General features: G+C 48.3%; 1 protein-coding gene across 2 annotated transcripts in view; it reads right to left on the bottom strand.

Annotated features, from left to right (window-relative positions):
* Positions 1–322: 322 nt before the first annotated feature.
* The window catches only part of USP53 (ubiquitin specific peptidase 53), a 54,999-nt gene continuing 28,413 nt past the window's right edge, over positions 323–26,908 (bottom strand). For both annotated transcript variants that reach the window (XM_079771074.1, XM_079771075.1), the window contains 7 exons: positions 24,478–24,640; positions 23,615–23,767; positions 21,884–22,006; positions 19,791–20,526; positions 18,513–18,589; positions 7,527–7,617; positions 323–6,049 (listed from right to left, as the gene is read on the bottom strand). In XM_079771074.1, coding sequence (XP_079627200.1) covers positions 5,062–6,049; positions 7,527–7,617; positions 18,513–18,589; positions 19,791–20,526; positions 21,884–22,006; positions 23,615–23,767; positions 24,478–24,640 — 2,331 coding nt within the window. In that variant the 3' untranslated portion in view covers positions 323–5,061. The remainder of the gene's footprint in view (positions 6,050–7,526; positions 7,618–18,512; positions 18,590–19,790; positions 20,527–21,883; positions 22,007–23,614; positions 23,768–24,477; positions 24,641–26,908) is intronic.

The following is a 26,908-nucleotide window of genomic DNA, read 5'->3' as shown; positions in this document are numbered from 1 at the left end:
ATGGGAGAGTTGGGTGATTCTATAAAATCCTCTGTGGGGCCATTTGTAAAGGGAGAGCGTCCACTCTTCTCCACCGCCCCCTTTTTGGTAGAGATGTACCTCAAGTATAGTGATTTTTTTGTTTTTTAATGACCTGAATTTTCAGCTCTGGGTAGAAAACAGAAGCCTTTTCATCAATGGCTCGGGCTATTTTTTGCTCTTGTCAGTGTCATTCATCCGGAATAGGCAAGTCACCAAGACAGTCAATTTCAGAAGTTGGCATAAAGTATTATGGGAAGAAAAAGGCAACACTGTTGACAAATACTCGGTTTTTACAGATGGATTACCTGATATCTACATCAAGAAGTTGACTCCTGGACTGAATTCTGAACATGACTTACAACTTCTTGAACAAAGACAGGATTGTGCAACAGAAGAATTTCAAACTCTTAAGGGACCTTCTTTCCTTTTACACATTCCTTACTCTTTGGGGGACTATATTAAATGGGTAGTGACCTCACCCATTCATAACTAAGTCCTTAAAACTAGACTCTTTGATTCATGTTTAAAAACTTTCTTCAAATGGCTGATGGCTTTGCAGGAGCTGAATTAAAATATTTGTACAGAAAGGTTTAGTGTATTAAGAACTACAACAATGACTTTCCCTTAACATTTTAAGGGTTGACCAGGGTTTAGTATGATGCAATATTATATATGGTGAATTATTAAGGTGAAGTATCTAAAATTAAATTCCTAGAAAGCAAGGGGAGAATTTTAGAAAAGGAATTAAAAGCTATACAGAAAATGCAGGTCTGCAAGTGACTAGCTGTAAGAATCCAGCTTAAGTTCTAGATTAAGTGGGCCTCTGTTGGGCTGCCAGGTTGACATGACCTTATAGAGAAAGTATAGAATAGCCAGTAGTGGAAAGCTCCCCTCTTCCTTTTAAGCTCCTGAACTCCTTAAAATAGGACAGTGTGTTTCAGTCCTGTTATTTGTTATTGGGGTTACATTAAGAATACTTGTGGCCAAAACACGCTTGTTTGTATAATTACTGTAACTTTTCAGCAAAATAAGCATATTTATTCATTCAAATATTTGAGCACTTGTATGGACTGGGTACAGCAGTGAACAAAACAAACAAAAATCACTGCCTTCGAGGAACTCAGCACCTTGGTTTTTAAACAAGAATTTACATTCTAGGAGTGCACAGCTGGCATTTGATGAGCAGGGCCACACTCGCAGAGTAGCTACGATAAGCCTTTCAGACGTTACAGGACAGATACTCCTTTATATACAATGTTCGGAACAGCCTCTTGTCGAAATTAGGGACAGTTGATGTATGTGAGTTGCCTACATTTTTGGGGGATATGCTCCCTCTTTCAAATCAAGGCATAGATCTGGTGAATTCTGCGTCCTCTACCTTTCAGAATGGCACTTAGGGTTACAGTGGAATCTGGGACTGACTTTGGAGGATTTTACCTGTCAACTACAAGGGTAACAACAGTGCCTCCAGGGTACCGTTGATCTGTCTGAAGAAAACCTTTTGGGCAAAGGTTGGAGCATCTAGAGAAACAGAACTGGAATTTCCTTGGGTATCCAAACATTGTATGAACTGTTTCTGTGCTGCTGGTGGTAATTTTGTCCAATAAATGTTTATTGTGCAGCTAACTTTGGTCTGATGGACACGTGAGGTTGTGACAGGATGAAGGTTCTCATGTAGCTTGCTTACTGTTGTCACACATGGGCTTGCACTGCATACTACCTTTCCGAGCCTAAAATCAGCCTACATACAGCGATGGCACATTCTAAGCATTTCTACACGGGTAACACGGAGGCTCTCAGAGCTGGGCCTGGCTGTGAATGGCACCCAGAAGTGGCAGGTGAGGTGGAACCTGTCCTCCAGGTGCTGAGTAAGAAATGGCACTACCACTGAGCTGTGGCCTCAAGCAGTGACGGCTTCTAAGCCTCCACCCTGGTAAATGGGACACCAAGAACGTTGGCACATTTGCTATGGCAAGAACAAAGACACCAAAAGAATAACAGCAATATGATTTTAATCTGGTAAATTTCACAAGCTTAAAAGTAAAACGATGGTCTTCACAACCATTTGAAATGAACTGGCTGATGCGCAATTGTGAGGAAGGCTGTTAGCCTGAAAGTGTTAGGATGTGAAGTGCTGCCTGTACCCAGCCCCTAACCGCACAGACTCACTCAGCCCACAGGGAGTTGAGGGTCAGTAGGGCATCCAATGTGGATAATGCTCCAGGACAAGGGTCATGAAACTGGCCCATGGACCACAGCCGGCCCACTGCCTCTCTTTGTAAGGCCTGTGAGCTGAGAAAATGACGCAAGAGAATCGATTATTTCCTGACAAGTAAAAATTGTATGATGTTTCAAGTGTCAACGTCCACGTTTCCCTGGCACACGCCTGCTTCCCCACGGCTCGGGCGGAGCTGAGGAGTGTGTGCTGCACAGACCGTGTCCACAGGCCTGGAGTACCGCCTGGCTCCTCACCGAGGCCACCAGCTCCTGTGGGGCTGCTTCAGGCTGTGATAACACTTGATGGTCAGTGATAGTCCAAGTCCCTGAACTTTAAATTGACACATTTCGCATAAAATACATAATCCACATGGGGGCCGGGGGGGATGTTCACGAATGCAAAGAAAGGTCCAACCATATCAACTTCAAGATCAGCTTATCTAAAAAAAAAACCCAAAATTTTGAACTGGGAAAACTCATTTCACATGAAAATAGAACATCTGGAAGACAAGTATTTTGAACATTACAATTGGTTGCATTATTTCAAAAGTTACCATAGTAAGTTTATAAGTGGAAGACACCTATAAAAATAAATAGGCACCCTAAAAATAAAAATTTTACATGTGAATTATTAGTTACTAAATAAGCACTCAAACTGTATTTGGAGTGTTGGATCACATAAAGACGAACGGTCATTTCTAGCCTGTGCGAGCTGTTACATGACTCGGGATGTTTCGACTGGACAGCCCTTAAACAGGAGCCCAAAGGGGGCATTTCTAGTTGATGTCTGAACTCAATTGTGAGTGTAAATTCAAATCTAGGAGATTGCTGTTAAATATCAAATTGCTTTAACTATTTCAAATAATACATCTCAACTGAACATCTTGACCAGTAGAATAAAAACCTACACAAAAGGTTTTTGAAAGCTATTAAGAATACTTGAAGCCCGTTTTCTAGTATTTTACAATGTTATAAAAGCAGTATTTATATACACTGACATTTCAAATACAATTTTACAAAGTTTACAATATTTACAAATGCTCCATACTCAGTCATGTTAAAATAAGTTTTTTTAAAAGAAAATTTAATTCAGTTGATATTCAAGTATTTCTAAATGAAGAGAAGGTGATAATCACTGTCATGGTTAGAAAAGGCTATTAAAACCCTTCTTCTTGGTGGAAGACAACTGTAAGATTTGACAACTGGGTAAGTTAGGCTTTTATAAGCAATTACTTCCTATTTGGAAGTATTGTTAGTCATTTACACTTTGGAATACTTTAATTTATGGAATTGGTCAAAGTATTAAATATACTAACCAGTTTGTAGGGTGACCAAGTTCTGCCTATAAACTTTACCATCGGCAAAGGTAAGAAAGCTTTTGGTGTGTCTTCTCTGGAGTGGACAATGGGAAACTCAGCTGAGCCAGTTAGGGTCCTCGGTTAGTACAAAATGACAACTACTAAAGTAAAGTAATAGACAATTAAAATTAAAGTAACTCACACACTTGTGAGCTCATTGTGATAATGGAAGATTCCTTTATTTTATTTAAAAATAGAGCCCTCTCCATGAATGTAGTTAGGGTAAAACGACGTTTCATTCAAATTAAACCCTCTAAATCAAAGGCAACAATTTTATCTGGAAACCCAGAAAGATTTTCAGATACAAGAATCAGAAAACCAACAAAATGGGTTGCCATCCTAGAGACAGAAGAGATGACGGCAGGGAAATCAGGCGGTCACAGTGAGGTTCCCAGGAGGGCACTAGGTCAATTCCCAACACTGGCTACTAGCAGCCCACAGTAAACCAAACCAATAAAAACCGTTCACATTTCATACAAAAGTTTTAAAAAGTAACAAGATAAATAAATATACTAAAGCTAAGTACTTTATTATTTTTAGCTTACCTGGCTGAAGTATTGTTTATTGATACATACAACAGTCAAAGGCCAAACTGATGTTAACTAGGCATTCCGAAGGTGAAAGTTCTAGGAGCAAAATTGAGTTTCTCCTGTTTTGACCTTGAGTATTGAATTTAAATTTTTCTTTATTGCCCAGCAGTGTGGCTCAGTGGTTGAGCATCGACCTATGAACCAGGAGGTCATGGTTTGATTCCCAGTCAGGGCACATGCCCGGGTTGCAGGCTCAATCCCCAGTGTGGGGCGTGCAGGAGGCAGCCCATCAATGATCCTCTCTCATCATGATGTTTCTATTTCTATTTACCTCTCTCTTCCTCTCTGAAATCAATAAAAAAATATATATTTTAAAAATATCTTTATCATTAAGGCTTTTCCCAAACCAAATGCTATCGATTTCATGGGTCGGTATTTTCTAAGACATGGAGAGGTCATACGTAGCCGACTCTCCCAGAAGTCGGAACCCACGGGAAGGCGAAGTGTCCTTTGGCCCCACGAGAAAGTGCTTGTTCAGAAAGCCCAGCCGGCTTTGCCTACCGACTACACATCCCCGGCACCGTTCAGTTAGCACAGTGTAGCCATCTCCACACACGAGGTCTGACTACTCTCACACTCGGGGTTCTACCAACCACAAAACCAAGGGACAGACTCCATTTTTATTCAACCACCATACAATACGTGACTTTTTGCACATCCCTGATTGTCTACTTTTCGAGGCAAGCCAAGATGACTCAACGGGACTTCTAAAACATCCAATAAGTTGATTGTCTCAAGGTACAACGTACAGGAGAAAGTTAAAGTGACGAATGACTTTGAAACACCACGGCTATAATTTCATTGTTCACTAAGTTGGGTCCGTCGATCTCCCTCGTGCTGTAATGGCTCTGAGCGTGAGGCTGCGGTGTCATGGTTCATCTGTTACAATGGACACTGGGTTTGTGTCTTTGCTCAGGAGGGCAGCTGGCCCCGAGACTGTCGGGCAGCGCAGGTCCCGGTGCCGGGCCTCTTTCGCCCCGAGGTGCCGAGTTGTCGCCGCAGCAGCCGGAGCTCTCTGGGAAGCAGAGCTTGGGCCTCTGATGGTATTTCAGCCTGTACGTGTCAGTCATGCAGCTATCGACTGAAAAGTAGGTGGTGAGGGATACGGTCTCCCTGGGACAGGCCGGACTCCAGTCTGCTTCCGGTTGGCACGATGCAGTGACACCTGCACCCAGGCCTGCCTGGGCACCACTGGCCGAGCTGGTCGGGTGGTTCCGGGGGGTGCCCACGCGCTCTCTCGCTTGGACCGTCTGCTTGAGCCTTTCGTCCCTGGAAGGGGCGCTCACTGCGGTGCCCGGTTCTGCCGCTGTCCCCGCGCTGAGTGGCGGAGGACCAGCTGAGCGAGCTCTGGGCGCCTCTGGGAGCCTGGCGGCCGGCACAGGGCCATTTTTCCCGGGCTGTGCCACGCCGGTCACAGCATACCTTTTTGGTGGCAAAGGGGGTGGTGGATTCTGGCAAATGAGTTTTGGCACCTGACAACCGTCGACTCTGCGAGTGGACGGAGCCCCGTGCCCCCTGGATGGGGAGGTCTCTGGGTAACACGGGTCCGTGGCAGTGCACTGCCAGGCAAGGGGGGCAGTGCCGGGCGCGAGCCCCGCAGCTCTCCCAGGCACGGGCCACACCGAGGCTGGTGAGACGTCATCACTGTTCGCTCTCATTCCAGACGCAGGATTAGCATCAGTGTGAGACAGTAAACCTGTCCCCTCGGAACTGCCTCCACCTGGCCGCGCGGGAAACTGGCACTCGCTGGCGTGTTCAAGCTTCTGTTCCCCCGACGGGGTGTGCTCACTGGCTATGAGGTCCCGGAGGACGTGTGGACCCAATGCAGGGAGCAACTTCCCGCTGGGGTCGCGTCCGCGGGACCTGAAGTAGGAAAACAAAGCAAAGCTACAGCCCCACGTGCGAGCATGCGGAGCTGGAGGGAACTGTCCGGTCACCTCATCTCCCAGCAGACACGTTAGGCGACTTTTGTGACAAAACAGACGGAAGGGATCTGAAGCATTAACATTTTACACTCTCTGACAACCAGACACGAGTGCTGCTCAGAAACACCAGTCACTACTAAATCAAGTTGCTAAGCATTGGAAGTGTTATTTTAAAAATGAACTTCAGACTTCAGGAAGATATTCCCAGCAAACACTTCAATCCCCTTAGACACTTCCCAACCAACACTGCAGAGTTTACAGTAATGGAGGTACTTTAATCTTGACACATAAGCATATGACACTAATTTAAAATAATCTAGTTAACCAAGATTACGTCTACTTAGGTAGTAATTAACATCCAAGGTGGAGATAAAAGGTAGCACACTGCAAAATATTTTTACTCACCTGGTTATTTTTATCATGGGCATCCTATCTAATAATAGACAAATATGCAAATTGACCACACCTTCACTACGCCCAAGCCACGCCCACCAGCCAAGCCACGCCCACCAACCAATCAGGGCAAATATGCAAATCACCCCAACAAAAATGGCGGCTAATTTGCATATCAAGACAGCGTAGAAAGAAGCCAAGAGCTGCAGAAGGGCGCAAAGCTGCGGAGAAGCAAGCAAGCCAGGGGGAGGAGAAGGGAGGAACGGAGGCGGGGCCGGGGGAGAAGGGAGGAGCGGAGGCGGGGCCGGGGGATAAGGGAGGAGCGGAGGCGGGGCCAGGGGAGAAGGAAGGAGAGCGGGCTGACGGAGAAGGCAAGGTGGGGGAGAAGGGAGGAGCGGAGGCGGGGCCGGGGGAGAAGGGAGGAGCGGAGGCGGGGCTGGGGGAAAAGGGAAAAGCAGGCGGGCTGGCGGAGAAGGCGGGGCCGGGGGAGAAGGGAGGAGCGGAGGCGGGGCCAGGGGAGAAGGAAGGAGAGCGGGCTGGCTGAGAAGGGAGAAAAGCAGGGGGGCTGGCGGAGAACGCGGGGCGGGGGACAAGGGAGGAGAACAGGCAGGGTGGGGTAGAGTGCAGCAGGAAACCCTATTGCAGGATTTTTCCTGCAACGGGAACGCTAGTTACATAATGATGAAGAGTTGAGGCTTTGCTAGGTAGACAAGAGCTATAGTCAGGTTTGAGCTCCACTACTTTGGACAAATTACTTCACCTAAGTCCCAAATCTTCTCTTTTGCAAAACACCATCTACTTTGTAAGGATCTATGAGGACTGAAACCATCGTGCTGTACCCGTGGGCCCCCTCTCCTTAGGTGTACGTCCTGTTAACTGACCCCAATAAGATGGACATCAACATGCCGCTGACCATGGCTATGGGGTAGGAATGTGCACTGTGCCTTTCTGGTAAGTAAAGCGTTCCTCTAATACACCCCCTTAAGAAAAAGACACTAATATTCCCAAATGTCTCTCCTTACCTTTTTATCACAGGGTTTTTTATTTGTGGATGTGATTCTGGGTCATGAGACTTACAGCCTACTTCCAAGTTCTTGAATTCTTTTCTACAGCCTGAGGAGGGAGAAAAGTGAGAGTATTTAAAATCTTCCGATTTACAAAACCAATTCCTCAAGACTCAGTTCAAACAGCACCTCTTTTCTGGCCCTTTCTACAGAATGGCTCTTCCCTCAACTTACCACTTCAAAGTGTCAGCAATGCCTGAATAATGCTCTTCCCACGGGTTGGGCATGGACCGGGGACCATGTCCCAGGTGCCCGTGTCCCAGGTGCCCGAGTCCCAGGTGCCCGTGTCCCAGGTGCACGAGTCCCAGGTGTACGAGTCCCAGGTGCCCGTGTCCCAGGTGTACGAGTCCCAGGTGCCCATGTCCCAGGTGTACGAGTCCCAGGTGTACGAGTCCCAGGTGTACGAGTCCCAGGTGCCCGTGTCCCAGGTGTACGAGTCCCAGGTGCCCGAGTCCCAGGTGTACGAGTCCCAGGTGTACGAGTCCCAGGTGCCCGTGTCCCAGGTGTACGAGTCCCAGGTGCCCGTGTCCCAGGTGTACGAGTCCCAGGTGTACGAGTCCCAGGTGCCCGTGTCCCAGGTGTACGAGTCCCAGGTGCCCGTGTCCCAGGTGTACGAGTCCCAGGTGTACGAGTCCCAGGTGCCCATGTCCCAGGTGCCCGTGTCCCAGGTGTACGAGTCCCAGGTGTACGAGTCCCAGGTGTACGAGTCCCAGGTGCCCATGTCCCAGGTGTACGAGTCCCAGGTGCCCATGTCCCAGGTGTACGAGTCCCAGGTGCCCGTGTCCCAGGTGTACGAGTCCCAGGTGCCCGTGTCCCAGGTGTACGAGTCCCAGGTGTACGAGTCCCAGGTGTACGAGTCCCAGGTGCCCATGTCCCAGGTGCCCGTGTCCCAGGTGTACGAGTCCCAGGTGCCCGTGTCCCAGGTGTACGAGTCCCAGGTGCCCATGTCCCAGGTGTACGAGTCCCAGGTGTACGAGTCCCAGGTGCCCGTGTCCCAGGTGTACGAGTCCCAGGTGCCCGTGTCCCAGGTGTACGAGTCCCAGGTGTACGAGTCCCAGGTGCCCATGTCCCAGGTGCCCGTGTCCCAGGTGTACGAGTCCCAGGTGCCCATGTCCCAGGTGTACGAGTCCCAGGTGCCCATGTCCCAGGTGTACGAGTCCCAGGTGCCCGTGTCCCAGGTGTACGAGTCCCAGGTGCCCGTGTCCCAGGTGTACGAGTCCCAGGTGTACGAGTCCCAGGTGTACGAGTCCCAGGTGTACGAGTCCCAGGTGCCCATGTCCCAGGTGCCCGTGTCCCAGGTGTACGAGTCCCAGGTGCCCGTGTCCCAGGTGTACGAGTCCCAGGTGCCCATGTCCCAGGTGTACGAGTCCCAGGTGCCCATGTCCCAGGTGTACGAGTCCCAGGTGCCCATGTCCCAGGTGTACGAGTCCCAGGTGCCCGTGTCCCAGGTGTACGAGTCCCAGGTGCCCGTGTCCCAGGTGTACGAGTCCCAGGTGTACGAGTCCCAGGTGCCCATGTCCCAGGTGTACGAGTCCCAGGTGCCCATGTCCCAGGTGTACGAGGCCCAGGTGCCCATGTCCCAGGTGTACGAGGCCCACCTCTGAGGAGGTACAGAACCCTCATTTGAAGACGGAGGGCTTGGTGGGATCCTGTAGTCACGGCTGACCGGGTGGTGACCGAGCAAGCCCCTCAGCCCCGACAATGTCGCTCCCTTAGTATGAGACCACAGGAGTGATTTCCCCTGCCTCACGGGTAGGAGCTCCACTGGGTCACAGCACGCACGTTACACCACCACCACCCACTACCGCTGACTAACCCTAACCCTAACCGCCCACGAGGGCTGTGAGAAGTGGATAATAATTACTTTATTTACTCTCTACAACTGAACACCATTTTTACTGAAAAAGATGACAAGCATGGGTTATCAGGCTTGGTTATTTGGCAGAAATTTTCTTGAACGTTAAAGAAGTGACCATGTGACTCCAAGAAAGCCAACTGGCAGTGTTTATTGCCAATGATGAAATTTAAGCTTTTGGATCAATAACTTTTGAAAAACTTATTATCTACCTCTGTGAGTTTTTTAGCTTCCCAAAAATTAAAAAGACTTTCTGCTAAAGTCTGCGGGGACATTAACAAATAGGGTTTAAAAAAAGTTATATAAAGATAGTACCAAAATAAGACCTGAAGCAGGGAGGCATGAAAGAGACTGACAGACCTCGATGTGGGGTTGGGGGGACAAGAAGAGATAAACCAAAGAACTTACATATACTTAATATGCATAGCCATGGATGGGCAACAGGGTGGAGAAGAACTGGGGGTGGGGAGTGGGGTAGGGGCTAGGAGGAGGGAAGAAAAGGAGGGTTGGGGTGGCAGACATCTATAATACTATCAACAATAAAAATATATTAAAAGAATTAGAAATGAACTCTTCCTAAAAAAACAAAAAAGTATCAAGGACTAGAAGACTTACATAATTTAGCAAACCAATATTTCCCAAATAAAGATGCATGGACGTTATAAAACCATGCGTGAGTAAAGTAAGACATTCTTTAAGTGAGTAAATAAATATTTAAAATGTTTGGTCTAATGCCTACTACAGCAAGTATTGATAGATATAACTATAGAAACAAAAGGTCTTGAGGTCCTCGGTGTTGTTTAATAATACAATGATATGCGGTTAAAAGGCTGCTCTCCATTAAAACAGCTGCCTTCCTAAGGTCTCCGTCACAGCTACGCTGTGCGACTCCCCTCTCATGCCCGAGGAAGGCAGGCGACCCAGCAATGCTCCGCTGCTGGCAGGTGGCAGCAGTCACACACGGCTCCCCCAGGGCCCGGAGCCCTCGTGCGCATGTGCCCTAAGTACAAGGTCATCCCACAGAGTCTCTGTCTGACGCAGCTGGGCCACTGGTTTGAATGGGCTGGTGCCCACAGAAGATAAAATATATGGCATCAGCTTACATTTTCAATTAATTGCCTATACTCTGTACAGTTCTAATAAGTTTTTGTGTTCTCCTTATTTTAGGTGACCTTTTCATCATGTTCATTTATCTCAATTTCCTCTCGTTCTCATGCACACCAAATTAAAGATCAAAGAAAATGAAACAAAGGCATTAAAACAGAACTTTATTTTTTAAACAGTAATATGGAACTCTATCATAGATGCCCTTTATCCCTAAGTTGATCTTCAGGGTATATTTGTAAAAACTACCCTGTCCCTCAGAATTCATGTGGAATCCATAGTTGATCCAAACATCTAAATATTACCCTACCAAAAAATCTGTATTTGACTTTGACCAGGTTCTGCAAGTTAAATCTTGAAGCAATTTCCAAGCAAGAACTGTGTAACATTCATGGAATTTAATACTTAGGTGCGATGCTGCTCACACGTAATGACACCTCCCAGCGGAATGGGGGGAACCACAGGTCTGGCGTTCACTTGTTAAAGACGGAGTCTGACTTCCACCAGACCAGGAAGCTCTTTATTCGTTACTGTTCCCCAGAGGCTAGCTTAGTACCTAGCACACAGAAGGCACTCAATGGAAATCTACAGAACGAACAAGCAACTGCATGGGCAACGCCCTGTTTTCCTTCTTTAGGTCAGCCCAGCCGTCCACCGTGTTCCCAGCTCCCGGACCCGGGCCAGGGAAGTGGACCCTGAGACGGTGTTCTGACCTCCCCACCTAGTCAGGTCTCCGCCCGAGCACCACTATAGTGCCGCCTAAATAAACGGCAGAGTGACGTCCCCCAGTCTTAGTGGTGCGGAAGCGGGTTGCCATAGATTTTATCTTCTGCCACCCCAGACATCTATAATACTCAAAAACTAAGCCTCCCGCCCCGTGTTCCTTTATGGTTAAAAATTAACGTCAAAAAGAACCTGGCTAATTTTTCAATCTTTAAAGCCTAAAACATTTGTAATTCAAAATTAGATTATAATTTCCTCCCATTTTGATATTAACTTCAGAATATTTATTTTACTTTTTAGCTTACACATAATTTCAAGTCTAATAGACTCACACACACAAGAAAAAAAGAATTCTTAAAGAATTTTCCTTTTGTTCAAGTGTCCACACACCAGGCAGCAGGGGGCAGCAGAGGCTCTGTGAGTGTGTGGAATTTCAGTCACTATGGCAAGCATTCAACCAAGTGGTCTGACTTCAGAATTCCACTACCTTAAAAATAGATGCGTTATTTTTCTCTCCTGCTGACATAGACATCCATGTGTCTTTACGGGAATTTTGGCTCCAGGTTCTTTGCAAATCTAAAATAGACCGATTTTAACACTTGGCACGGATGATGCCGCAATGTCAGGGCAGAGAGCTTTAATTAATAATGCTAACTTTGATACTGTATATTAAAAAAACCCAAAGCCCAACAGTCAAGAAATCAGAATATATACTTCCTCTGAAAAGATGGCCTAGGTTTGAAATGGACTTAAGTAGCCATAAAACCAAACTGCCCTCTCGCTTTCCAGGGAGATTTCAGAACAAAGAGAAACACTACCGTTACAAAGCCTGAACATTCAAGAGCAGGCATACAATTAATGACCTGGTCTACAATGATAAGACATGCAAATAAGATCTGAATACTTTAGAAAAAGCACAGAATTTCATTGGATAAATATTTCTGGCTAAATTTACCCTGCAGGAATGAGTGGCTACTTTTTAAAAAAATATATTTTATTGATTTTTTACAGAGAGGAAGGGAGAGGGATAGAGAGTTAGAAACATCGATGAGAGAGAAACATCAATCAGCTGCCTCCTGCACACCCCCTACTGGGGATGTGCCCGCAACCAAGGTACAGGCCCTTGACCGGAATCGAACCTGGGACCTTTCAGTCCACAGGCCAACGCTCTATCCACTGAGCCAAACCGGTTAGGGCATGAGTGGCTACTTTACCAACGCTCCAAGGTAACTAAATATTGGGATGATACAAAATAAAGACAGGAGTCAGAAACTTTTCTCACTGGAATTACAATTTAAACTAAAAGCAAATAATGCTATTTTGCGACAAACTTAATTTCAATACCAAACGCTTACAGTTTTAAAAACGACATCAACATTTGGTGATGCTGTGTGCCATCACTGCCCTCTGCAATCGGGGACACTCAGAAAATAAATGTGGCATCACAGGAACGAGTCAACTGGCAAAAACACCTCTTCTCTAGATTCACTTTCTAATGTTACTGGAGGCCCGGTGCACGGAAAGTCATGCACTGGGGGAGGGGGGGCCCCCTCAGCCCAGCCTGCCCCCTCTCAGTCCAGGAGCCCTCAAGGGAGGCAACCAGGCGATCATCTGAAGGCGCCGCCCCCATCACTCCGCCGCTGCTGCCACTGCCGGCTGCCACAGCTGCCTGCCCTCAGCCCTCGAAGCTTTGTCTGCGGCTGTCCAGTCTAATTAGCATATTATGCTTTTATTATTATAGGTTTTTTTAAATGAATACACTCTGCAGTTTTTTTTTGGGGGGGGAACCTTAGAGAAAGTGAACAGGCACATGTACAAACTCTTCCAATAAAATTTTTTTCATTTACTGATTCTAGGATTTAACACTATTAAGGGGAGTCTATTTCACTCAACAGAGTGGAAGTAGACTTTTTTGTAGTAAGAAATTCAGGGAATTAACAGATTTTTTAAATGACAGATTAACTTGTCATTTCCAAGATCCAGATTCTCAGCCTGAACTAAGGCTGACTTCTACCCTCAACTGAGACTGAGCCAAGGATTGCTGACTCCAAAGTTGGTGGCAAAAGTTTTCTGAAAAACCTAATAATCCCTTTGAGATTTCTTGTGTATAATCTGTAATATCTGAATATACATGATTTTAGCAGACACCCTCAGCTCCTAGAGAACGATACCACTGGGTGTGAACTCCTTCAACACCCACTGAGCACAGCACAGGGAAGGAGGCCCCACCTTCATCTCCCACCCAGGCCTGCCTCCTCCTGGTTCCCTCCAGCTCTCCCTCCACACACCACGCCCTGGCTGTCCTGGCCCCGGCCTGCTCCCGCCCTCACACCTCCTCCTCCTAGGGCGTCCTTATTCCTTACTCCTGACACGAATGCCAAGCTGAGCTCTGGCCTTCATTTTCCTCCTCCAGGTGCTGCTGGGCTAATCCCAGCCAAGGTTGGACAGACGTGGTAAAGCCACATTTCTACTTCCCTGTTATTTACTTTCAATTCTACTGGGAAAACTTTTTACTTGAAAACTAGAGGCCTGGTGCATGGATTCGTGCACCGATGGGGTCCCTCAGTCTGGCCTGCAGGTATTGGGCCAAAACCGGCTCTCCAACATCCTCCGAGGGGTCCTGGATTGTGAGAGAGTGCAGGCCAGGCCGAGGGACCCCACCAGTGCATGATCAGGGCCGGAGAGGGGCTGCAGGAGGGCTCCATGGCATGTCCGGCCCATCTCACCCAATCCTGATTGGCTGGACTGGACTCCAGCAGCAAGCTAACGCCATCGGTCAGAGCATCTGCCCCCTGGTGGTCAGTGCGCATCATAGCTACCGGTGGAACGGTTGAACATTTGCTTAGGCTTTTACATATATAGACTAGAGGCCCTGGTGCATGAAATTTGTGCACGGGAAGGTGGATCCCTCAGCCTGGCTTGCACCCTCTCCAATCTGGGATCCCTTGGGGGATGTCTGACAGTCAGATATCCCTCTCACAATCCGGGACCGCCGGCACCTAACCACTCACCTACCTGCCTGCCTGATTGCCCCTAACTGCCTCTGCCTGCTTGCCCCTAACTGCCTCTGCCTGTCTGCCTGATCGCTGCTAACTACCTCTGCTTGATCGCCCCTAACCGCCCTCCCCTGCTGGCCTAATGGCCCCCTAACTGCTCCCCTGCTGGTCTGATCACCCCTAACCGCCTCTGCCTCAGCCCCCTGCCACTGTGGCTTTGTCTGGAAAGAGGACTGGACAACCGGAAGATGTCCGGTTGACCCAGTCTAATTAGCATATTACCCTTTTATTAGTATAGATAAGTTCAGGAAGTTCAGAAAATTTGGAAGATTAAGCCTAGTACTAGGAATCCCTGTGCCCTTCCCCAGATTCCCTCTGGTGAACATTCCCCCCGTGGTCTGACACACGTGAGTGAGGCACCAAGAACACGGCCTACTTCCCAACGCTTCACTCGGATCCTGCTTCATGTCTCATGCCCTCCAGCCCGCTGGCTCTCTGGCATCACTGAGGACCACTGCTGAAGTGGACATCTAACCCTGCTCTGCTCACTCTGTGACCCTGATCCCTCAGGAAACTCCCAGGTCCCCTGGGATGACCCCCTGCTGGGTATTCTGACTTCCCAGCTACTCCTCACATTTTTCCAACGTGGCTCCTTCTCTCTGTCCTGGCTCACCTTTCTCACCCAGCAAACCCCACTCACATGTGGAATCTAATGAACAAAATAAACTGATGAATGAAATATATGCTTCCTTTCTTTTTCTATCTTTTATTTCCACATCTCCAGTTGAGTGCTACAGCTCATGCCCATGCCATTCAGCTCCCATACATGCTGACAAGTCCAAATACATCATCTTTCCTGAGATCTAGGCATACATCCCTAACTGCCTAATAAATCCACTTCCCGAGGCCTGGGCAGGGGGCACAGACACACAGGGCAGGGATGTGAGCAAGGCAAAGCCAGATAAGAACCATGGGAGTTCTGATGTGCACTGAATAAGAAATTTAAAAAAAATTTTTAGGGTGTCTATACTTCATTCATGCTTTATTTTGGATGACGCTATAAATCCATCTCAGTTCTTCTTTTACATTTATTTTTAAATCTTTATTGTTTAAAGTATTACATATGTCCCCCACTCCCCCAATGACCCCTTCTAGCCTGCCCCCGCCCCCCGCCCCACACCTTCACCCCCCCTATTGGCAGTGTCCATGGCTTATGCACATATGCATACAAGCTCTTTAGTTGACCACTTCCCAACCACCCACCCGCCCCCACCTTCCCTCTGAGCTTCCACTTCAGTCTGTTCCATGCTTCTATGTCTCTGGATTTATTTTATTCATCAATTTATGTTGTTCATTAGATTCCACATATGAGTGAGATCATGTGATACTTGTCTTTCTCTGACTGGCTTATTTCACTCAGCATAATCTCTCCAGGTCTCTCCATGCTGTCCCAAAGGGTAAGATACCCTTCTTTTTTACAGCTGCATAGTATTCCACAGTATAAATGTACCACAGCTTTTTATCCACTCGTCTACTGATGGGCACTTGGGCTATCACTCACAATGAGGTATCACCGCACACCTGTCAGAATGGCTACATCAACAAATCAACAAAGGACAAGTGCTGGCGAGGATGTTGAGAAAAGGGAACCCTAGTGCACTGCTGGTGGGAATGCAGACTGGTGCAGCCACGTGGAAAACAATATGGGGTTTCCTAAAAAAAAATAAATATGAATCTGCCTTTTGACCTAGTGATCCCACTTCTAGGAATATATCCCAAGAAACCCGAAACACCAATCAGAAAGAATGTATGCACCTCTATATTCATAGCAGTGCAACTTACAATAGCTAAGATCTGGACACAGCCCAAGTGCCCATCAGTAGATGAGTGGATATATTTTTATTGATTTAAAGAGAGGGGGAAGAAGGAGGAGAGAGAAATAGAAACATCAATGAGAGAGAAACATCATCCATCGGTTGCTTCCTGCAGCCCCCTACTGGGGATTGAGCCCCCAACGCAGGCATATGCTTTGGGAATTGAACCGTGACCTCCTGGTTCATAGGCCACGCCGGCTGGGCAAGAAATGATTTTAACAGATGCAATTTATGTAGCAAAACAAAAAGAGGATTGCACACCCATTAGGATGGCAACCATCAAAGAGCCCAGACGATACGCGTGCTGGGAGGTGTGGAGAGCGGGCTGCACCTCGTGCACTGCAGGGCGCTGTGAAACGTGCAGCTGCCGCGATGGTTTCTCAGGAATTAACCCAGAACGACCACAGGGCCCAGCAACCACTCTGGGTGTACTCTCAGGTCCCCGTCCCCCCGTGTTCACAGAATGCTGCTCCCAATGGCCACAGGTGGAGATGCCCCGAATGTCCGACAGCAGACGAGTGGATAAACAAAAACGCATTAGGTCCCTCCATGGAATACTATCCCGCCTTGAAAAGGAAGGGAATTCTGACACAGGCTACCATATGGATAAAACCTGAATACATCATGTGAAGTGAAATAAGCCAGTCACAAAAACACAGTCAGTTCGATCCCTTTTCTGAGGTGCCCAGACTAGTCCAGTTCAGAGACAGAAAGCAAGGTGGCTGCCCCGGGGGTTGGGGGGGGAGGGAGGGGAAGGAGGAGGGGTGGGAGGGGGAGTAGGAGGAAGGGAGGGATGGGGACAGAGTTTCAGTGTGAGAAGATGGGAGTGGAGATGGGGGAGGTGCGGGCTGCATAACAATGTGAGTGTACTTCATGCCACTGAGCTGTCACTTAAAAGTGGTTATTAGAATGGCAAACGTCATGCGTATTTTACCACAATAAGAATTGTTTCAGCCCTGGCTGGTTTGGCTCAGTGAATAGAGCGTTGGCCTGCAGGCTGAAGGGTCCTGGGTTTGATTCCAGTCAAGGGCACATGCCTGGGTTGTAGGCTCGATCCCCATTAGGGCGTGCAGGAGGCAGCCAATCAATGACTCTCTCTCCCATTGGTGTTTCTCTCTCTCCCTCTGCCTTCCTCTCTGAAACCAGTACAAATATACTGAAAACCATTGTTCTAAGTGGGCTACCTGCCCACTCTTTCACAGTCAGTGGGAAACCCAGTGCACTCCTGGCCGCAGGCCCCCGACCTGTGCGATTCGCTCTCGGGAGGCCAGCGCCATTCTGTCAAGATCCTGAACTGGGGTCATTGTTCAAGCTCCCCACCTCGGCCGCGGCCTCTGGCCAGCCCTTCGCTGCTTCCTGTAATACTTGCTTACCAGACTTTATCAGATTTGTTAAACAGGCGAGACATTTATATGGGAAAGGAAGGTTATTTCCTCAATATCAGTGTTTCCTTCTGATATTATACCCTTTGATGCAAACAAAATAATAGCACTTAACCATATTCAAAGTCTGCCACCTGAACAGTAATCTCCACAACAGCCTTCAGGATGATAAATACTAAAAACAAACTTTAAAGTTTGATTTTTATGGCTATTCTTTATTTTGAAAAATTAAATCCCTTCTAATCCTCTGAATTTTACCATTTCTACTGTCGGTCCCTGCAACCTCAATAGTAATTGCTCATGGTTCCCCCGAGCCTCCCAGACACCTGGGCCCCTCGACAGCACTGCCGAGTTCTGTACACACCTCTCCCTCCCTCCCCCCCCCCCCCCCTCACAACACCCTTGGCTTCTGGGCTGCCACTCGCTGCTGACAAGGCACTGGAGCGGCCCGCACCACGGGCACTGGAGTAACTCTCACCATTGCCCACTGTTTCCAGACTGAACTTGCCCCGCAGCTGCTGACCAGTTTCTCTTTGCCCTTGACCCTGTGGTAGACACCAGGGTGTGGTGCAAGCGGCAGCTCAGCCTCTGGGCCCTATGACATGGTCCCTCCCCTCTGCAATCAGGCCTGTGGCTGAGGCCTGCCTGGCCAGTGCGGAGCGTAGGCGTGCCTGACAACTCCTGGGCGAAGCTTTAAGAACGAACACGTGATTTTCTGTGCGGGGGATACCCCCACCCCCATATAGCAGTGATCAGAGAAGCATCAGTGCCGATGGGGTCCTGTCGCTGGGGACCGTGATCACCTGGGTCCATCAGAAACACACTGCGCTATGACCCTGGGACTCTGCGGCCCTCACTGTGAGGACAGTCCCCTTCCTGTCTCTTCAAAGGCTCCCAGCACGGGCTCCGCCCACTTCCACCTCAAGCTCCTAACTTCTCAGTGACAGGACTGCTTTTAGCTTCCTTACTCTTATGACCACAAGTACAATCTATTTGAATGAAAAGTTTACCTTCTAGGTGGTTTTTACTCTGTTGGGAGGTGCCGTTCACACGTTCTGTATTTCGGTTGCTTATCTTACTCTGGTCACTAAAAAATAGAAAACACACACCAGACACATCAGCCACCATGAATTACTATTCAGTTTCCTCTGAGACAAAGAAAGAAACAACACTCGTTAAGCAATGGTAGATGCCACGCGCTGTTCTAGGTGTTCACGCACACGACTTCACTTACCTCTCACCAGACACTCGCAGCACTATTACCCTCAGGTCAGAGCAGATCACGGCGAGGAAGTAAACTTAATTTGCCCAATAATTAAAATCCGAGGTTACGAAGCCCTGACCTTTCTACCACCCTAAGCAACTCCTTCCCAGAGCACGGAAATTACCCTGCTGACAAAAAGTTCCCGACTGTGTTAATGGAACACGGGCAGCCGATTTCTGCAAATCTGACCTTTTAGTAATGAAGGTGGTAAAACACCATCTAATATCAAATCAGAATGTTTTGGATGAATTAAAAGCAGAAGCAGTCGCTAGACGGACCCACGAAGCCAGCCACTGAGCAGGCTGGGGACAGGGTTCCCGAGACGCACAATGGGCTGGGACAGCGACATCACACGCTCAGAGTCACTGAGCACAAACCGATGGTGTGGCTGCATTCTTCACATTGCTGAAGGAAAACTATGCTCCATGGCGGGGGGTTGTGACAGCATAAAATAACCCCGCTTCCGAGTTACAAATTAGAGATGGGAGAATAGCCATTAACTAGATCAGTGGTCAGCAAACCGCGGCTCACGAGCCACATGCTGCTCTTTGGCCCCTTGAGTGTGGCTCTTCCACAAAATACCACATAAGGCGCGCACGTACAGTGCCATTGAAACTTCGTGGCCCATGCCCAGAAGTCGGTTTTCGGCATGGGCGAGTCTATTTTGAAGAAGTGGCGTTAGAACACTCAAGGGGCCAAAGAGCCGCATGTGGCTCGCGAGCCGCGGTTTGCCGACCACTGAACTAGATGAAAGAATTAAACAACCCACTTAAAGCTGTGCTTTAAACCCTGTAGCATCTTCCAATAGTTTTCAATGTCGACCATGAGAATGTATCCCTATAATTCCCATTTCCTACACAGCTGTGTGTTTTGGAATCTGGAAATAACTATTGAAACAGCGAACAACCTGCAGTGTCCCAAGTGTCAAGCTCTTTCCATCACACTTAACGGACCCTGGGCTTTGAAAATCACTCAAATAATTAATGAGAGAGCCTGGGGCGGGGCGCTCCCATGACTGAGCTACCTGGGGGCCGCGTCCCGGGCGCCGCTTGGCTCCACGGTCCCGGCGCCGTCCACCCCCGGCGAGTCCAGGCTGGCGGAGCCGCTGCTGACGTGGTCGCTGCTCTCGTAGCCGGACTCGGTCCTCTGCCCCTGCCACGCGTCAGCAGGGACGCCCGTCTCTGAGAGGCCTTCCGCGCTCTCTGCGTCTTTCCCCGGGCCTTCGAGGGCACTCCTGCTGCCCAGCTCCTGCCGCACTTCGTCCTCGTAGATTGTCATCAAGCACTTCTGCTTGGGCGGCTCCCTGGGCCAGCTGCCAAGACTCTGGTCTCTGCTACACCTGGGTTTGTGGCCGACGCTGGCTTTGTGCCGTGGACTGTGCTGCCTTTTCTCACTCTCGCTGAAGACGCTGTCGACATTTAGTGTTTCTCTCATGGGTTTCCAGCCTCGGCTCCGGCTCCTGCTGCTGCTGTTGCGGCTGCTGCCTTTGCCCCGAGAGTCGAGGCTGCTGTCTGTCTCATACCCGGGGCCGCTGTCGCCCTGCACCCGGCCGCCCACGGAGGTCTGCTCCCCTGGACCAGGAGCCTGGGGCCTCCCCACACTCGGGACCTGCGCAGACGCCCGGCTCTGGGTGGGTGGGTCCTGTCCGCACGGCCCCCGCCCCTGACTGGGGGACGCGGGGCGACTGCCGTATTGTCGGAAGCCGTTCGGGGCAGGAGGTGATCCAGGCTTGACACGTGGAAGGTCTTCATCCAGCACATCTTTAAGACAAACAAGGAAAGACACACGACTACTCTCAGGGCCACTCTCAGTCACAAGCCACTCCCAGAGCAGATGTCTGAGCAGTAAGAGTAAGTGATGATTCTACCACCCAGAGCTCTAGTCCTGTGCTGAGGCATTTATAAATTCAACTAGAAGCCCAACGCACAAAAATTCGTGCAAGAGTAGGCCTTCCTTCCCCCGGCTGCCAGCACCGGCTTCCCACAGGCACCCAGGACCGAGGCTGCTTCCCTCAGGCCGCCCGCCAGCACCCGGGTCCCAGGCTGGCTTCCCTCTGGCCCCGGCTTCATCAGGAAGGATGTGCGGAATGACATCTGGAAGACGTCTGGTGTAATTGGCATATTACCCTTTTATTATTATAGAGGTTACATACTGATTTTAAAAAGTATCTCTAAAGTAGATCATAGGATAATTAATTTAAAAAAAAAACAGTATTCAACCTCATTCATGGTTAATGAATATCATAAAAACAAAAATATGTTCTATCTCTTATGCTAGCAGAGTGTTGAACGTCTGTGAGAACCATCGCTGTGGAGGGGGGACGGACAGACGCCCAGTCGCTGTGGGGGGACCGCGGACGGGTCCCAGTTAAGCGACCAAGTCCAAAAGAGACCCCTAACCCAGCGATTCCCGGAAAGGATTCTGCTGTGGCTGTACACACGGGGCACACAAAGGTCAACCTCACACCCTTTCTACAGGCCGCAGCCTCAGTGAGACCGGATGGCCACAGGGAAAGCGTGGAACGGGCAGGCTCGTGGTGAAGGAAACGACGATGGGGACCAGGGGAGGTCGGGGTGCCAGGAAAGCGAGCCCCTGTCACTTTTTCTAGAATCTTCCTCACTGAGTACACCACGAGTGGGCTGAAATCAATTTTAATTACAATTTAAATAAATTGCCCAGCCAGTGTGGCTCAGCACCAGGAGGGCATGGTTCGATTACTGGTCAGGGCACATGCCTGGGTTTTGGGCTCGATCCCCAGTAGGGAGAGTGCAGGAGGCAGCCGATCATAGCTTCTCTCTCATCATTGATATTTCTCCCTCTCCCTCTTCCTCTCTGAAATCAATAAAAATATATTTAAAAAATTTTAAAGAAATTAACTTTTATTCTTTTTTTAATTAAAAGCTAAAACAGCAAAGTATTCCAGACTAGAATTAAACAAGAACGTGAAAAGTTTATATCTACAGGTTCAACACGTGTGTTAGAGAAACCATATTAATCTATGTAAACAAACACATACAGTGTATTTAACGCGGTTAAGCTGTATTCAAGTTACACAACGTAGTGTTCAGATAAGGCTGTAGGGCCCCTTTCCAAGGAGCCTGCCCGCCCTCAGCTCACCTCGGTGCCGACCCACGTCTCTCCTCGGCGCGCACAGGAGGTGCCTCTGCTCCAGCGCCTTCAGGGCACACTCCCTGGAGAGGCCCTTCATCTTCTCCCGGGGGTCGCTGGGACCTGGCCTCGCTGTAGGGGAAACCAGTCATCCAATCAGGAAGCACATTGCTTTCTAACTGCTCACTACGCACACAAACTGAACTGTATGGAACATTTAAGACGCTCTGTGTTAAAGACAAAGCACGCAGTAAAGGACGAGTAAACTCATCCTTATGTTTAACTAAATCAAATTAGTGTGATGTCTCCTGACAATGGAGATGCATGTTACCTTTTAAAACTTGTTGTAAAGCATCTAAAGTGAGTATGCAGGAGAAATGAGCTTCTGTTGAAATGATAAGAGCTAAAGGCTGGTGACGGTCGCCACGTGTCCTAACTCACTTCGTTCTCGAGATGAGCACAAGTACAGCTCCATTTGGGATCGGGAAGCAGAAGTAACGAACCTGCCCAAGTTCCCATCACTCACAATGTAGGTACAGATAGCGCCAGCCTGATGCCAATGTTTGTGTTCACACACACACAGTTCCTGGGCTTAAACTAGGTATCTTTAGAAAGACAGATAATGGCTTAATCTAAAAGTATCAACAATACATGAGGGAAAAGGTATATTTCCATTTAGAATTTTAAAAAGCATTTACTGTACTTCTTTGTTGATGACTGTTAATTCTGAATCTTACCTTCCTTGATTACGGGTTATCTTTTTGGTTAGACATTATTTCACTAATATATTAAAAAGATGCCTGGCTGGTGTGGCTCAGTGGTTGAACGTCAACCCATGAACCAGGTCATGGTCCGATTCCCATGGGCTTGATCCCCAGTAGGGGGGCATGCAGGAAGCAGCAGATAGCTAATTCTCTCTCCCTCTCCCTTCCTCTCTCTGAAATCAATTATAAAAACAAAACAAAAAACAGTCCTAGCTGGTTTGGCTCAGTGGATAGAACGTAGGCCTGTGGACTGGCAGGTCCCAGGTTTGATTCTTGTCAACGGCATGTACCTCGGTTGCAGGCCCAATCCCCAGCCCTAGTCGGGGCTCGTGTGGGAAGCAACCAATTGATGTATCTTTCGTACATCAATGTTTCTCTCTCTGTCTCTCCACCTCCCTTCCACTATCTCTAAAAATCAATGAAAAAATATCCTCCGGTGAGGATTAACAACAAAATTTTTTAAAAAGTTGCTTACAAATCATCCTGAACACCCACCCAAGTAGAGTTTAGGGTATCTCTAAGCCGTGCTGCACACCGCACTCGGGTTGTGAAAATTAAAGCTGTGGGATGACAGTAACAAGAGAGCTGAATAACAATGGGTTAAGAATAAACTACGACAGTAGCTTTGAACCACTACTGCAGTCACTAATTGTGAATTTAGTTTTGGCATGTGAGCCCAACTGTTAACTCGTTTTTCCTCTCAAGTTGGTAACGGACAGCTTGAAGGCAAGGCCACAGCTTTTGCTAACAGCCCAGACTGCCTCCAGCCTACGAGGGCTCGGAGCCGTGGGAAGCTCAGGCAGTGGTGAGTCCAGCTGTCCAGATGAGGCTGCACTTCTGAGACGCACATCAGCGGAAAGACAGAGTTTTGCTGCTACTTGTTATTGTCGCCTGGTCCCTACCAGGAGCGAGTCAGGAAGGGAAGCGGGCAAGCGCGTCTCCTCGGGGCCTGCGAAAACGGCATTGGAACACATACCTGCTCCTCTGCCACCGCTCGCCTGGATGTGGCTCCGACTGAAGGCTGAAATGTCATCTGTTTGAAATTTCTGATTTTCTCTCTGTTTGGCCTGACCACCAAATCCGTTCTCTTTGGAATTATCTGACTTATAAATCGAGGGCTTTTCAGATCCTTAAAAAGACAAGCACAAATGCATCATCCCTTTCCTCCTCCTACCAGAAGAGATGTCGAATCATCCTTTCAGATATGTTTGATACTGTAGACAATTACTAACTCAGAGGCGTGACATCTTCCAAGGATCTCTACGTGCTGTGCAATGCACACCGACTCCCTCGCTGCTCTGGACTTGCCCAGTGACTGACTCGCTTTAAATCCCAAAGCTTCCTGCGAGGAAGAGCTCACAGCTGGGCAGCCCCTCTGTGCCATGTGACCACTGTCATGGGTGGCTCCCGGGGGTGCCTGTGAGGCCACTGGTCAGGAAAGATGTATTAGAATCTTCCTGAACTCCATCTGAAACTAAAATTTGAAATTATCCTCAACTTTCATTTTATATTCACTACAAAATTCATGCACTGGGGGTGGGGGGGTGTCCCCTCAGCCCACCTGCGCCCTCTCGGGAGAGGCTCCCGCCACCACTGCTGCACTCCCTAGCCATGAGCCTGGCTTCTGGCTGAGCGGCGCTTCCCCTGTGGGAGTGCACTGACCACCAGGGGGCAGCTCCTGCGTTGAGCATCTGCATCCTGGTGGTCAGTGCAAGTCGTAGCGACCCATAGTCCCACTGTTCAGTCTATTTGCAAATTAGCCTTTTATTATATAGGATATTAGTATTCCTAGTGTGACTGTGAGAAAGAAAAACACTAAACTAAAAGACAAAGAATTACCCATATTTTCCGCCGCGGGTTTCTGATGCGGCCAGCTGACGACCTGCCTGAGTGCGTCTTCGGTGGAAACCGCCGTGCCGTCGGGGTTGGCGTAAAACAGCAGCAGGGGCTGGAAGTGGCACCGGAGGCACTTGGAGACCACGTCCTTCCACCTCGTTCCCACCTATACAAAACCACAGGGAGCAAAACCAAGCCTGTCAGCAACCTGTTACCCGAAAAGGCAGGGCTGAATTAATTTGCATATTAAAGATGTTTAACGACATCCAGATGCTAGCCAGCCATTCAACTGTGTGTTGTATGAGTAACTTTATTTTATTTAATGAGTCTAAAAAATATTTAAACATTAACATTAAAAAATTGATGGGCTGTCCTAGCTGGTTTGGCTCAGTGGATAGAGCATCAACCTGCGGACTGAAGGGACCCGAGTTCGATTCTGGTCAAGGGCATGTGCTCGGGTTGTGGGCTTGATCACCAGCAGGGGGCGTGCAGGAGGCAGCCAATCAATGATTCTCTCTTATCATTGATGTTTCTATCTCTCTCTCCTTCTCCCTTCCTCTCTGAAATCAATAAAAATATATATTAAAAAATAATTGATGGGCAAAATTATACACAATCTATATCAAGATTTGGATTAACAAAGTTTAGAAAGCCTTCCACACACATGGTCAACTGCCTTTTGACAAAGATTAAAGGCAGTTTAATGGGGAAATATAAAAGTCGATTCCACAAATGATTCTACAGCAATGGGAGGAAAAAGAAGACACAACTACACATGAAGCCCAAAAATGAACTCAGAACGAGTCATGTAAAATCTCTACAGTTTACAGAAGAAAATGAGAGAAAACATTAACCTCAGTGAAAGTAAATATGTCTTATATAGGACATCAAACCAAAGAAAACATGTAAAATTGGATTCCGTGAAATGACTGAATTACTTCTGATCCATGAAAAAAGTCACTATTAACAAAATGGAAAATATAACGAAACAAAAACCCCACCTATATCTAATAAAGGAGTGCTGTGCCGGATACAGAATTCCTACAGCTCATTAAGAAGAAAATAATCCAATTTGAAAAATGGGCAAATTATCTGAACTGACATGTCACTAAAGAGACGTAAGAATGGCCAGTAAGCACATGAAGAGTTCAAAACATTCCTGTTAATCAAAGGGAAGTGCAATGAAAATCACTGTGAGGCAACATTAGGGCCCCTGGAAGGCTAACGTAAGAGACTCCCAGCAGGGGGTGCTATGCGGGAGGGCTGCCGGGAGGAAGGGAAATGCGCAGTCTCTGTGCACAGCCATTTGTCAGTTCACATACAGCTGAACACACTTAGCAGACCACCCAGACACCCGACCCTGGTCCTGGGAGCAATGGAAAAACGTGTTCACACCCAGACTCTTCCTACCTTAACAGGACCCCTGTTCTATATAGCCATAGGACAGAACACTGCTCGTGTGAATCCTAAAAGGCATGTGCTTGGCGAAGCCAGCCAGCCTCAGAGGGATGTGTACGGGGAAGGCCATTCCCACGATGGTGAAGAGGGAGCAGAACCAATCTACAGAGCATCCAGGATTCCTGGGCCGGGGTGGGAGGGGCCTAACAAGAACGTGACACCATGTGGGGGGAAGGGTATGCTTTGTGCTATATAGTGTGGAGGTTACATAGATGTGTATACAGTTGCCAAACACTTAAATGGGTGCACTTTAATGTTTGTAAATTATACCTCTATAATGTTGGTTTAAAAACAAAACCGAACAAACAGGAACCAAAGCATTCTAGAATGTTGGCTTTCGCAGGGAAGGAAGGGCCGTAAAAAAGTCTGAGGAATTTTTCAAACTGTACACTTAGCTGTTGACCCTCCTCACCTGGGACGCTGACATACTTGAGGAACTAGTGACCTGAAAGCCAAACAAATATGAAACTCACAGGGTGACTGCACACCCAGGTCCTCCTTCAAGCTTGGACAATTTAAACCATGTGGATGCCAAGTAGGACGGCCAAAGGCGCTACTCACGGATGCAGGCGGGGCCTCTTAATAAGCTGCTACAGCAAAGCCTGAAGGAATCCGAGCAAAGAGCTGCTTTTAGAACGTAAGTACCAGAATTTCCCGTTGGCTTTACTGAGCATAATCACATGAACTATGACCTCCCAGGTACACTGTGCAAGCCCCGCGTTCTGACGAGTGTGCACAGCCCTCTGCAGTGCCTTCTGTCACGCTTTCCTCCTTTCAGGGAATTCTGCGTCAGTGGAATCGGTCTTTGGCCGTGAGTCTCACTTCTGTCATCAGCACAATGGTTTGAGATGTTCCACACCTGTCAGCTCACTGCTGTCTGATGGGCATCAGGCTCCACTGTGCGCTTGGACCACGACGTGGTTATCTGCTCACCTGCTGATGGACGTTCGGGTTCTCCAGTGGGGTTACAGGAATA

Source organism: Cnephaeus nilssonii (genome assembly GCF_951640355.1).
Source record: "Cnephaeus nilssonii genome assembly, chromosome: 5".
NCBI lineage: Eukaryota > Metazoa > Chordata > Mammalia > Chiroptera > Vespertilionidae > Cnephaeus > Cnephaeus nilssonii.
This window is presented reverse-complemented; position numbering and strand designations above follow the sequence as displayed.